Below are 13564 nucleotides of genomic sequence, written 5' to 3'. Positions count from 1 at the left end.
GGGTGTTGTTTCCCTAATTTCTTTCTCAGCCTGTTTATTCTTTGTGTAGAGAAAGGCCATTGACTTGTTTGAGTTTATTTTATATCCAGCTACTTCACCAAAGCTGTTTATCAGGTTTAGGAGTTCTCTGTTGGAATTTTTAGGGTCACTTATATATACTATCATATCATCTGCAAAAAGTGATATTTTGACTTCCTCTTTTCCAATTTGTATCCCCTTGATCTCCTTTTGTTGTCGAATTGCTCTGGCTAATACTTCAAGTACTATGTTGAAAAGGTAGGGAGAAAGTGGGCAGCCTTGTCTAGTCCCTGATTTTAGTGGGATTGCTTCCAGCTTCTCTCCATTTACTTTGATGTTGGCTACTGGTTTGCTGTAGATTGCTTTTATCATGTTTAGGTATTGGCCTTGAATTCCTGATCTTTCTAGAACTTTTATCATGAATGGGTGTTGGATCTTGTCAAATGCTTTTTCTGCATCTAACGAGATGATCATGTGGTTTTTGTCTTTGAGTTTGTTTATATAATGGATTACATTGATGGATTTTCGTATATTAAACCATCCCTGCATCCCTGGAATAAAACCTACTTGGTCAGGATGGATGATTGCTTTAATGTGTTCTTGGATTCGGTTAGCGAGAATTTTATTAAGAATTTTTGCATCGATGTTCATAAGAGAAATTGGTCTGAAGTTCTCTATCTTTGTTGGATCTTTCTGTGGTTTAGGTATCAGAGTAATAGTGGCTTCATAAAATGAGTTGGGTAGAATACCTTCTACTTCTATCTTGTGAAAAAGTTTGTGCAGAACTGGAGTTAGATCTTCTTTGAAGGTCTGATAGAACTCTGCACTAAACCCGTCTGGTCCTGGGCTTTTTTTGGCTGGGAGACTATTAATAACTGCTTCTATTTCTTTAGGGGATATGGGACTGTTTAGAAGGTCAACTTGATCCTGATTCAACTTTGGTACCTGGTATCTGTCCAGAAATTTGTCCATTTCGTCCAGGTTTTCCAGTTTTGTTGAGTATAGCCTTTTGTAGAAGGATCTGATGGTGTTTTGGATTTCTTCAGGATCTGTTGTTATGTCTCCCTTTTCATTTCTGATTTTGTTAATTAGGATTTTGTCCCTGTGCCCTTTAGTGAGTCTAGCTAAGGGTTTATCTATCTTGTTGATTTTCTCAAAGAACCAACTCCTCGTTTGGTTAATTCTTTGAATAGTTCTTCTTGTTTCCACTTGGTTGATTTCACCCCTGAGTTTGATTATTTCCTGCCGTCTACTCCTCTTGGGTGAATTTGCTTCCTTTTTTTCTAGAGCTTTTAGATGTGTTGTCAAGCTGCTAGTATGTGCTCTCTCCCGTTTTTTCTTGAAGGCACTCATAGCTATGAGTTTCCCTCTTAGAAATGCTTTCATTGTGTCCCAAAGGTTTGGGTACGTTGTGGCTTCATTTTCATTAAACTCTAAAAAGTCTTTAATTTCTTTCTTTATTCCTTCCTTGACCAAGGTATCATTGAGAAGAGTGTTGTTCAGTTTCCATGTGAATGTTGGCTTTCTGTTATTTATTTTGTTATTGAAGATCAGCCTTAGTGCATGGTGATCTGATAGGATACATGGGACAATTTCAATATTTTTGAATCTGTTGAGGCCTGATTTGTGACCTATTATGTGGTCAATTTTGGAGAAGGTACCATGAGGTGCTGAGAAGAAGGTATATCCTTTTGTTTTAGGATAAAATGTTCTGTAGATATCTGTCAGATCCATTTGTTTCATCACTTCTGTTAGTTTCAGTGTGTCCCTGTTTAGTTTCTGTTTCCATGATCTGTCCATTGGTGAAAGTGGTGTGTTGAAGTCTCCCACTATTATTGTGTGAGGCGCAATGTGTGCTTTGAGCTTTACTAAAGTTTCTTTAGTGAATGTGGCTGCTCTTGTATTTGGAGCATAGATATTCAGAATTGAGAGTTCCTCTTGGAGGATTTTACCTTTGATGAGAATGAAGTGTCCCTCCTTGTCTTTTTTGATGACTTTGGGTTGGAAGTCAATCTTATCAGATATTAGGATGGCTACTCCTGCTTGTTTCTTCATACCATTTGCTTGGAAAATTGTTTTCCAGCCTTTCATTCTGAGGTAGTGTCTATCTTTTTCTCTGAGATGAGTTTCCTGTAAGCAGCAAAATGTTGGGTCTTGTTTGTGTAGCCAGTTTGTTAGTCTATGTCTTTTTATTGGCGAGTTGAGACCATTGATGTTAAGAGATATTAAGGAAAAGTAATTGTTGCTTCCTGTTATTTTAGTTGTTAAAGGTGGCATTCTGTTCTTGTGGCTGTCTTCTTTTAGGTTTGTTGAGGGATTACCTTCTTGTTTTTTCTAGGGCGTTGTTCCCGTTCTTGTATTGGTTTTTTTCTGTTATTATCCTTTGAAGGGCTGGATTCGTGGAGAGATAATGCGTGAATTTGGTTTTGTCGTGGAATACTTTGGTTTCTCCCTCTATGATAATTGAGAGTTTGGCTGGGTATAGTAGCCTGGGCTGCAGTTTGTGTTCTCTTAGTGTCTGTATAACATCTGTCCAGGCTCTTCTGGCTTTCATAGTCTCTGGTGAAAAATCTGGTGTAATTCTGATAGGCTTGCCTTTATATGTTACTTGACCTTTTTCCCTTACTGCTTTTAGTATTCTATCTTTATTTAGTGCATTTGATGTTCTGATTATTATGTGTCGGGAGGAATTTCTTTTCTGGTCCAGTCTATTTGGAGTTCTGTAGGCTTCTTGTATGTTCATATGCATCTCATTCTTTAGATTTGGGAAGTTTTCTTCAATAATTTTGTTGAAGATGTTTGCTGGACCTTTGAGTTGAAAATCTTCATTCTCATCCACTCCTATTATCCGTACGTTTGGTCTTCTTATTGTGTCCTGGATTTCCTGGATATTTTGAGTTAGGATCTTTTTGCATTTTCCATTTTCTTTGATTGTTGTGCCGATGTTCTCTATGGAATCTTCTGCACCTGAGATTCTCTCTTCCATCTCTTGTATTCTGTTGCTGATGCTCAAATCTATGGTTCCAGATTTCTTTCCTAGGGTTTCTATCTCTAGTGTTGCCTCGCTTTGAGTTTTCTTTATTGTGTCTACTTCCCTTTTTAGGTCTAGTATGGTTTTGTTCATTTCCATCACCTGTTTGTATGTTTTTTCCTCTTTTTCTGTAAGGACTTCTACCTGTTTGATTGTGTTTTCCTGTTTTTCTTTAAGGACTTGTAACTCTTTAGCAGTGTTCTCCTGTATTTCTTTAAGTGATTTATTAAAGTCCTTCTTGATGTCCTCTACCATCATCATGAGATATGCTTTTAAATCTAGGTCTAGGTTCTCAGGTGTGTTGGGGTTCCCTGGACTGGGCGAAGTGGGTGTGCTGGGTTCTGGTGATGGTGAGTGGTCTTGGTTCCTGTTAGTAAGATTCCTCCGTTTACCTTTCGCCATCTGGTAATCTCTGGAGTTAGTAGTTATAGTTGACTCTGTTTAGAGATTGTTCTTCTGGTGATTCTGTTACCGTCTATCAGCAGACCTGGGAGACAGATTCTCTCCTCTGAGTTTCAGTGCTCAGAGCACTCTCTGCTGGCAAGCTCTCTTACAGGGAAGGTGCGCAGATATCTTGTATTTGGACCTCCTCCTGGCCGAAGAAGAAGGCCCAAAACAGGACCTTTCTCAGACAGTGTGTTGCTTTGGCAGTTCCCAGGTGGTACAGACTCTCACCTAAGCAGACTAAATTCCTAAGTTCCTTGGAGTCCCGGGACCAAGATGGCGACCGCTGCTGCTGTGGCTTAGGCCGTCTCCCCAGCCGGGTGGGCACCTGTCCTCCGGTCTGGAAGGTGGCCGGCTGTCCCCGGCCCACACAGGGTGCTGCCTCAGCGCCTCTGTGCTTCTGCCTGTTCCAGAAGCTGTCAGGTTCTCTGGCGCACCCTCTCACCTGTTCAGACTAATTTCCTAAGTTCGGCGGGTCCCGGACCAAGATGGCGACCGCTCTAGTTTGAATTCTTGTGTTTGACATGTGGAGACCACAGAGAGCTGCTGTAGGTTTTTATCTTGGAATGGCTGAAATGCTAGGGTTTCCCTTATTTTCCTTTAAGGGAAACAACAACAACAGCAACAACAAATCACCATTTTTACAACAGCTTGAGATTTGCAGAAAAATTATGAACATAATCTAAGACATTTCTGTGTGCCACATAGCATTTTCTCCTATCGACATACATCGGTTAGAATTAGTGGGCCAACATGGATACATTCTTAAGTCTATATCTCATTCATAGTCCCTGAATTTCTATGGAATTTCCTTCTGTCTCTAAATCTCATTTATGAAATCCTATCACTGTTAACACTCTTTAGTTCTTCAGCTTCCCTTACCCGTGACATTTTCTCATTTTCTACTCGATGGTTTTGACAGTTCTGAGATGTCCTGGCCAGGTGTTGTGCCTGACATTCCAGTCACGATTACATTGTTATGAAGGGTTGCTGGGAGGAGGAACCCAGAGGCACAGTGCCATCTTCATTGCATATCAAGACACCTACTGTCCGTGTGACAAGCTGTGAGCTGGGCTGGATCGTGTGGTTTTGTTGGGCTCCTTTACTAGGACGTCCCCCTTTACCCGCTCCGTGTGCTGTACTTCCTGAAACAGCTACCGTGTGCTATGCACACATAGAGAGTGGGGAGTCTTAGGGTTGTTAAAGTGCTTAAAGGAATTTGCCAAATTCTGAGGGGGCAGGTGTGAGTAATGACTCGGCCAGACTCCACATGCCAAACGGAAGGCAAAAAGTCATACTTTAAAAATGTTTCTTAATATTTCATTTCTGGAAAAAAGTGTCCCATAATACTGTTATGGGAAGAAAATGTCATCAAAGTGTGTGATATGATGAATAAAATCCCTTCTGATGGAGGGCTCAGAGCTTTGTTGATGAAGCGGGACCCACTATCCCTTATCTGCACCATGGGGTTTTGGAAAGCCATTGCTGCACTCACAGAAGAAAGAACAAAATTATTCAGCATTTTGTGGTTAACTGGGAGTTGATGTGAGGCTGCATTCAGAAAGGCAGGGCCTCGAGAATTAATACTGGACACTTACAGACCCAGTGAGGCTGTGCAGCCTGGCCTCGGTTCTTCAGTCCATTACTGACTTCCTTACCTCCCTCTAGTGGTCAGTTGGTGTTTTAATTTTTTCAAAAATATACTCTCGTCTTACAATGTATTCTGATTATAGGTTCCCCTCCCTCTTCTCTTCCCAGTTCCTTCCCACTTGGATCCACTCCCCTTTTGTTTCTCATTAGAACACACATCTAAGAGACAACGATAACCGAACATTACAAAATAAAATACAATAAGATGAAACAAAAAATCATATTGAAGTTGGACAAGGCAACCCAACTGTAGGAAGAGTCCCAAGAGCAGGCACAGGAAAGCAAACTTTAGGCACTCCCTATTTCAGTCTCTCTTGGAAATTTCAAGATCCCAAAATGTACAACGATCACATTTGAGGCGTGCTTTTGTTTCTGGTGAGAATTGCTTTTGAAACGAGGAAGTGCTTCAATTTTCATTTATTTATTTTGTGTGGGTGGTATGGGAGGTGTGAGGGGTAGAGAGGGGGAAACTTGTGGAGGTCATGTGGGGGACACGATTTGGCTACTTGCTGTGTGTGTGGGAGCTATAGGCACAGGTGCATGATCTAGAAAGCATGTCTGAAAACAGTTTTGTGAGGTGAGAGCACCGGCTCCTCAGCATTGCCTGCCATTGCTTCACAGATGAGGTTTTATCGGTAGTCACGGAAGTGGTCTTTTTCTAGAAATGTGCATCTGCATTCATTACTTTACCATAAGTTTTTTAAAAAGCTCCTTTCCCCTGCCCAATATTTGCTGTTTCTGGGTATTCTCAGGTGGTTGAGACAATTTGCCAGATTTTGAGAGCAGCTTTGTACTGGAACCGCTGGACAGTGATACAGGTTCTAATCCAAATCTCCCAAACTGTTGGTGCAAGGGTTGACGTATACTACCACTCCACCACCGAGCCACACACAGCCTGCCTCCGTCCTTCCTGTGAGGAATGGTGTTTGCCTCTAGACCTGTAGTTTTGCTCCATGGCAACCCACTGGGCTAGGATTTAATGATGCTCAGCCCGTGTGAAATCATTCTTGAGTCCCATTGAGCGGAACAGAGATACACAGGAAGCGCTCTTTGAGACAGCTTCTCCTGGGGCGGTAGTCTGCTTCCGACTGGTTTTGATCTCCCTTTACGCTTGATACCATGTTTGTTCTGCAAGGGGGGTAGACACTGCCTGCTTGTCTGAGTAGTGTGTTAAGTGATGTGGTCGGTCTGTCTTGTGCCTGCAGCTCCACCTGATCCACTGGAATTCCACACTGTTTGGCAGCATCGATGAGGCGGTTGGGAAGCCCCATGGTATCGCCATCATTGCACTATTTGTTCAGGTAAATTGTCTGCTGTGAGGTTATGCTGTGGGAAGATGTTTTCCCTTAGTCATTGTGTGGAATAGTTTTTTAAACTCTCAATTTTATTGCTTAGAGGTCAAATTAAACACATATAAATGCTCATAATTTGACAGTCAGTTCTCAAGAGTTGAGCTATATTTCTTGTATAAAATAGTTCATTTATTTATCAGATGTTTTCTTCAGAGTGGTATCTGGGGCCTTTGGAGAAACAATTTGGAAAATATCTCCTGAAGTCAGACTTCATTTTATTTAAGAAAAAGAATTTCAGAAAAAATTTTTAGACCCAAGCTCACTACAAAAATCTAAGAAAAATCAACACTGTAATCATGTAGTGAGTCACCTTGTCTTTTTGTTATTAATAATTTTCACTCAAAGATGATTTGAAATGCTTTATAGAAAACAATGATAAAGATAGGCTGAGACCATGGCAGATTTAGCCAGTCTAAGTGGGCATTGATCTCTGTGACCACAGTGACTCTAACACGGTTTAGCAAATGCATAAATGCATAAAATGGTACCATGTGCCATGAAGTAGAGATTTAAAAGATACCCTAAGGTGAGTTTTAAACTTTGTCCTCAGCTTCATGGTATGCTGAAGGACTTAGTAGAGATGAAACGGTCCTTGGGAATCTTAGCAGCCTTCTGGTCTGGAAGAAGAGCAACTAAGGCCCATGGACAGAATTAAAGCACCTCCTTGCATTTGAAATGGAGTTCTCTCCCCATCTCTACTTCATGTCTACATAGGCACAGCTCAATATTCCTTTAGTTTTACAACCATTATATGTAGAAAGAAATGTCAAACTGTTGACAGTAAATGTATTTAATTTTCATTGTATTGAAGAATTAATTTAGAAAGACTTTTTTCTGCAACCTGGAAAGGGGAGTGGAGTATCAAGTTGGGCAAAGGTAAGGCAGTGGAAGACATTAGGAATAAGAATAAGGATAATAAACTTAGAAGCACAAATAAACAAGATGTCGTCGTTTGGGGTGTCGTCGTTTGTTGGGGAGATGGGAACAGCTTCCTGGTCAGACTTGGTGGATTTGGGGTTTTATTAGGTATGGTTGTTTACTGTTACCATTGTCTGATACTGAATATGTATAATGAACTGAGGACTGAGGGGGGCCCTGGATTGAAAACTTAGCCCCCCCTGGGACCAGCCCAACATTTCTAGGAGCAAGCTTGTGGCCACAGAAAGGCCCAGAATATATGCAGATATTCTCACCTCCATGCACTTGCTATGAGGAAAGACTCAGGAGTGGCTGATGAATGTCAGAGGAAACAGAGGAGAAAGGGGCTGAAGTTTCCACATCCCAGGCTGGCGCCTTGGGCCACAGCAATGGAGCCCCAGAGTAGGAAGTGGGGGCAGTGGGGGCTGAAGTTATTTCTAAAGGCTTGACTCAAGCAAGAGAAGACCAAAGGAGTAGAGTCCGTGGTGGGTTTGAGGTCTGCGAGCTAGTGCAGACACAGTTTAGAATATACAGAGAAGGGAAGGAGAGAGGGGGTGGTTCAAACAAAGGCATCTTAAAGGAGAAGGGAGGGTGTGGAGTGGCTGCTTGGATTTAAGGCCTCACACACAGCAGCCACGTTCTTAGGTGAAGACAGGTCAGGAAGTGACGGAAGCTCGTGTTTGGGGTTCTTTATTATTCTGAAACATGCAAAGCAGTATTGCAGAGTAAGAGGATTCTGCACGTAGGGTTCGGCTTTGAAACAGCCAGGAGAGAGAGAGATAATAAACCCACATAAGGGTGTGTGCAGCAAGCCCACTTAAGGCTGGATGGCATGGCCTGGGTGGGACAGCATATGAGGTATTAGTCTCCTCCACATAAGAGGAAGGACATGCAGTAGATTGTGATGATCAATTGGAGAGTAGGCGATTTTGGGGGATAAAGGGATGGGAGAGCTGAAAGATAGAAAGATGTCATTCAATTTAATGAGAAAGGATGAATCAAGGGGCTGAGTATGTCAGCTGCTAACACAGTAAAGGGAGAGAACAAAGGAGAGGGCTGGGTGAGTGTGAAGGTTTGATCAGAGAGAGTGACCTCTTAGAGCTGAAAACTTCAAAAAGACAGCAAGGAGGACAGAGGGGGTAAAGTAACTAGTCTGAGATCACGGAGCTCAAATGTGACAGAGTCAGAAACAGAAGTAGGCTGGTCAGTGCTGTGTGTCCAGCTCACCGCTGGACCACTGTATTGTGTGGCTTTACAGTGTTCTGATGTGGACTCTTCTCAGAGTTTATGATCTGACAGGAGATTCCTAAAGGGAAAATGGATCCCAATTAGACATTCATGCCTCTAAGAGCTGCCTCCTCCTCCTAAAACCATGAACATAAGGAAATGCCATTTCTCCCGATGATCAAGGAAGGCTCCTGGCGTGCACATTCATGCATATATTTACAATAATATGTATTGTAATAGTTATCATCTATCATATTGTGTTAGTTATTGCTTTATTATTGTAAAGAGACACCATAACCAAGGGCAATTTATTAAAGGAAGCACTTAGTTATTAAAGGGGGCTTGTTTACTTAAGCTCTAGAAATGTTATTTTCTGTTTTTAGAGCCCTTCTCAGGAAAGTTTTTGATTACGTTGAGCTGACTAGACTAGCAGCCATTCTTCATTGTTTCTTTCTCTTGCGTATTTCACAGTTAATGTTAAAGAAACAAAGGTACGCATTGTTGCCAGCTACTGTAGCTTCTTGCAGGTCAGTCTGCAGACATATTGTAAAGAGAAAAAGCCTAGCACAGCAGTGCCTGTCTGTTCGAGGTGATGTCTGATGCTCTTCCTCGCTGTTGTCAGGGCCACTGGAGAGAGGCTCAAAGTGGCAGTTAGATGTCACTAGAGATTTACAAAGACAAGGACATAACTGACAGAAACTTATTTCAAGTATCAGGTTTTGGAATACTACTTTAAACATACACACATATTTAAAGTAGAAATGTATATTTTATAAATAATATATAAATATGTATCATGTAATATATATATATATATTATATGAAAGCTTTGAAAACCATGAAGAAAAGGCTATTGAATAGTGATCAGCAATACTCCAGAGATGTTTTAATTTTGATATTAACTTATGAAACAATACATCCACTTCTGAGTTAAAGAAGAATTTCAACTTTGATTACATTTTTATGGCAATGCTCTCTAAATGGCAAAAGCAAGAATACAGGGCAAAATAGGTAAATAAATAAAAGTGAAAGGTCTGGGCATGGTGATGTATGCCTTTAATTCCAGTACCTAGGAGGCAGAGATAGAGGCAGGCAGATGTCTGAGGCCAGTCTGGTCTACAGACCACATTTCAAGGCTAATTAGAGAGATAGGCAAGACGTTAGATATATATTGCATAACTTTAACTCACAACTACTTATGCTATTTTTCTATAGAAGCTTTTATGGTTTTATATATTGCCTATGACATCATAAATGATAAATATCTATAGTAACATGAATTTTGATAAGTTCTCAGGTATTATATTGTTCAAGCCTTACCTATAGTTATTGGTATGAGCATAAATAGGAAAGTAATTTAGTTTCCAAGAAGTTCATTCAGGTGGACTGGGGCCTTGCTTCTTGTAGTTACTTTGGGTAAAAGCTAAGCATGAAAAATGTGTTTATGCTTTGTGCGTTTCAGATCGGGAAGGAACATGTTGGCTTGAAGGCTGTGACTGAGATCCTCCAGGATATTCAATATAAGGTAAATCATTATTTAAATGAGGTAAAATGGTTTTATATGAATTCCCAATGGCCATCTTTAGGCTTGATAACTCTCTAGAAGGACATATGGGAGTCTGAATAGCTGCTAAAGTTACCAGTTACAGTTTGTTACAGGGTGATACTGGGAAGGGGACATGTGTCAAAGCCTAGGAGGACCTGAAGCCAAGCTTCCCAGTGTTTCTTTTGGGCTCCTAGTTGTCCTGGCATGATGTGTTTTTCACCTGTGTGACCTGGAAACTCTTGTGTCCTTGATGTCTAGGGATATTTTCATGGACTGACCATTTATCATGAATTGCCTAGTCAATGTTCCCTGGCTTCTTAAGTCCTGTTGTTATTTCTCACACACTGAGTCAAGCCAGGCGTCCATGTATTTTTCAGGATAAACACACTGGCTCACGCTGGTGTAACAGGCCCCAAGGGAAGGGTTGAAAATCACCAAGACTCTACCTTAAATATGGCATGACCCAAGCCTTCAGGTATAGGAGAACATCTTACTAGGGGTGGAGGTGGGTTACTCCAGGGGCTCAGAGGCCATCTTCTGGAAGGCAACCAAAGGGCTCCCCCTGAAGTCAGGATGGAGTCCAGGAAGTAAGGATGAGACATCCTCTGACAACTTTTGCAATGGCATCTGTTTTAGTAAAAATTTTTCTGAAGGGCAATAGGCACCAGTTGCATATTCACACCAGACATTACAAATGAAATTTAAATTAAAAAACAAACAGCCATAGACTCAGAGCAGGTGTATTTTACTGGATATAGTCTATCTCACTCCAATGAGAAGAGCGGTCAACTCACTAATACTGGGAGCTGGTAAAATCATAAGAAAAGACTTAAGTGCAGAGATCTTTAGTTCTCATAATTTTTATTCAAAATTTTAATAAATTTTATACTAACATGGAGTGAATTATCTTTTTCTTTTTCAGGGAAAATCCAAAACAATTCCATGCTTTAATCCTAACACTTTATTACCAGGTAAGCGTTTATTGGATGGCCTTGATTGGACTTTGACTGTGTGTGTAAGCTCCCTGTTCTCCTTGAGTGTTCATGAGCATCTATTATTAGCTAACAAGATTTCTTTGGAATTTCTGTTCGCTATACCAGGTGCAGTTTCAGATCACTGTTGATAAGGCAGGAAAGCTTTTGAATGTTAGGAAATCCTTGCCTCTGCTTCCTTATTCGAGAAAGAACTTTCTCAGTGACATCATTTATAAAATGTAAAGTGGCCACCTCAGAGTAAAGAACCAGCAAACCTCAAATAGCTAATAACACTTCCAAGACAATCAGATTATTCTAGAATGAAATAAACTTTATATCTACTTGTATAAGATTACTTACTTACAGCATCAGTATTTAAGTGTTGTAACTGTAGTCATGCACAGGTAATAATTATATATAAACATCCTGAAGATACCTTGGAGTTATAGTTTTGGTCTCCACATTTCTCTGCTTAAATTATGTGCTGTTCTAAACCAACCATGTTGATACATTGTATCTTCTCTCTACACTTAGCTTAGCTCTTCTATCACAAAGTAGTTTCCCTCACATATTGAACACTTCCCTTGGTGTATATTCAATCACCAGTTCTCTCAGGCAGTGCTAAGGAGTGGCTTGTTTTCTTGTATCACAGTAGGATTTTAGTAACGTGCTGTTGAAAATAAAATGTAGAGGTCACTAGAACGGAATGTTTAAAAGCACTGCCGTTGCTTAGGTTCAAATCTTCTGCTGGTTAGTAGCTGTGTGATCTTGGATAAATTGCTAACATTTTATAACTTAGTTTTCCCATATAAAATGGGGCTAATGTGTCTCATTTGTTTGTTGAGAAGAGTCAATGAATTGTTGTATACCACCCCAAAGAACACTGGACAACACATAGTTAAATAGAAATCAGCTGTGAATCAGCTATTATAAAAAAAATGGGCAATAGTTTCCTAACTGTATTAAGACATATGATAGATATGTGTAATGAGCCATTGATAGAAATCGTTGTAAATATAAAGTGAATTATTCAGGTTTTTCATTGATTATTGTGATTTCACAAGTGGTAGTGTAAGAATTTGTATATGAGCTCTAACTTACAAATAGCATCCACCTGAGAAATGTTACATGAACTGACTGCCATTTTGAAAATTGCTGCTGGATTCTTAAGTCCATCAACTTGCCCCTTCATAACATGCCTGCGTGTTTTCACAGACCCTCTTCTGCGGGATTACTGGGTCTATGAAGGATCTCTTACTATCCCACCTTGCAGCGAAGGAGTTACCTGGATATTATTCCGATACCCTTTAACTATATCCCAGATGCAGGTGAGTATGCACCTTTCGATCCTTCAGAGGGAAGTTATGAGGTTAAATATCCTATCTATAAAGGGAAAACGCTCTAGTTCCTGTTGTTAGATCATCAGCTTTCGGATGAAAGTTAAATGCTGCGAGCCTGGGAAATTGATAGAAAGGTCAAAGGTGAATGAAAGCCAGTGCTCTTTTATGATCTGTATTCTAAAAGTTAGTGTTTGTGGAGGAAACAAAAGTCACTGTGAAACAGGCAAACTTGAGGTGAGTCTAGCCGTTACTTTATGTGAGTTTTTCCAGGTATGGGAAAGGAAAGTTCTGCAGCTACCGTGGGACTGCTGATTATTTCACAGGCATGTAATCGTTCTTTCTTGCCACGCAAACTACTGTGGTGTATGAGGGTATGTGAGAGAGTCAGAAAGAAAGCCCTGGAAAAGTTCTGGATTGTTCCCTGGGTTTATTCACTCTTGCTGTCCTTGGGTTCCATACAGATTCTCTAAATGCTAGTGAAAGCCTTCTGTGGGGACTCACATCCACAGGGATGCTAAGGTGGTAAAATCATTTGAGTCCAGGAGTTTAAGACTAGGCTAGCTATTGTAGCAAGATGTATTTGGAAGGAGGAGGAGGAGGAGGAGGAGGAAGAGGAGGAGGAGGAGGAGGAGGAGGAAGAGGAGGAGGAGGAAGAGGAAGAGGAAGAGAAGGAAGAAGAGGAGGAAGAGGAAGAAGTATGAATGCTAACTTTGTGAGTCGAGACAGCCTAGGAAATTTTGGCTGGATGTTAGCTGGGAAAGAGTGAGCCAGAACCTCTATTATGTGCTGATGGTTTTGAAGGGGCAGAGGATAGAGCTCTTGCTGAGTATGTGTGGTCCTGGCTGTGACTGACAGTACCACTCATATAGAAAAAAAAATGACATGATTACAGTACAGTACAGAGATGTTTGCAAGGTTTCTGTCTTTCCAGATCTAGAGGTCTTATTCTCTAAAGCTGTATTTTTCCCTTCTTGACACACCTCAAATGCTTAAGAAATAGTTAGAACCAAGTTTTCTTCAGGAAAGTCTTAAGATTTTTTTAAAATACCTTATCATTTCTTGAA

General features: G+C 40.7%; 1 protein-coding gene across 1 annotated transcript in view; it reads left to right on the top strand.

Moving 5' to 3' along the window:
- Positions 1-13564, top strand: part of Car8 (carbonic anhydrase 8) — a 97549-nt gene that overhangs the window by 43301 nt on the left and 40684 nt on the right. Inside the window, exons 4-7 of the mRNA NM_007592.3 lie at positions 6349-6444; positions 10103-10165; positions 11109-11157; positions 12376-12488. Coding sequence (NP_031618.2) covers positions 6349-6444; positions 10103-10165; positions 11109-11157; positions 12376-12488 — 321 coding nt within the window. The remainder of the gene's footprint in view (positions 1-6348; positions 6445-10102; positions 10166-11108; positions 11158-12375; positions 12489-13564) is intronic.

Source organism: Mus musculus, chromosome 4, assembly GCF_000001635.26.
Source record: "Mus musculus strain C57BL/6J chromosome 4, GRCm38.p6 C57BL/6J".
Classification (NCBI taxonomy): Eukaryota; Metazoa; Chordata; class Mammalia; order Rodentia; family Muridae; genus Mus; species Mus musculus.
The sequence above is the reverse complement of the archived record's forward strand: the minus strand, read 5'-3'. Positions and strand labels throughout refer to the sequence as shown.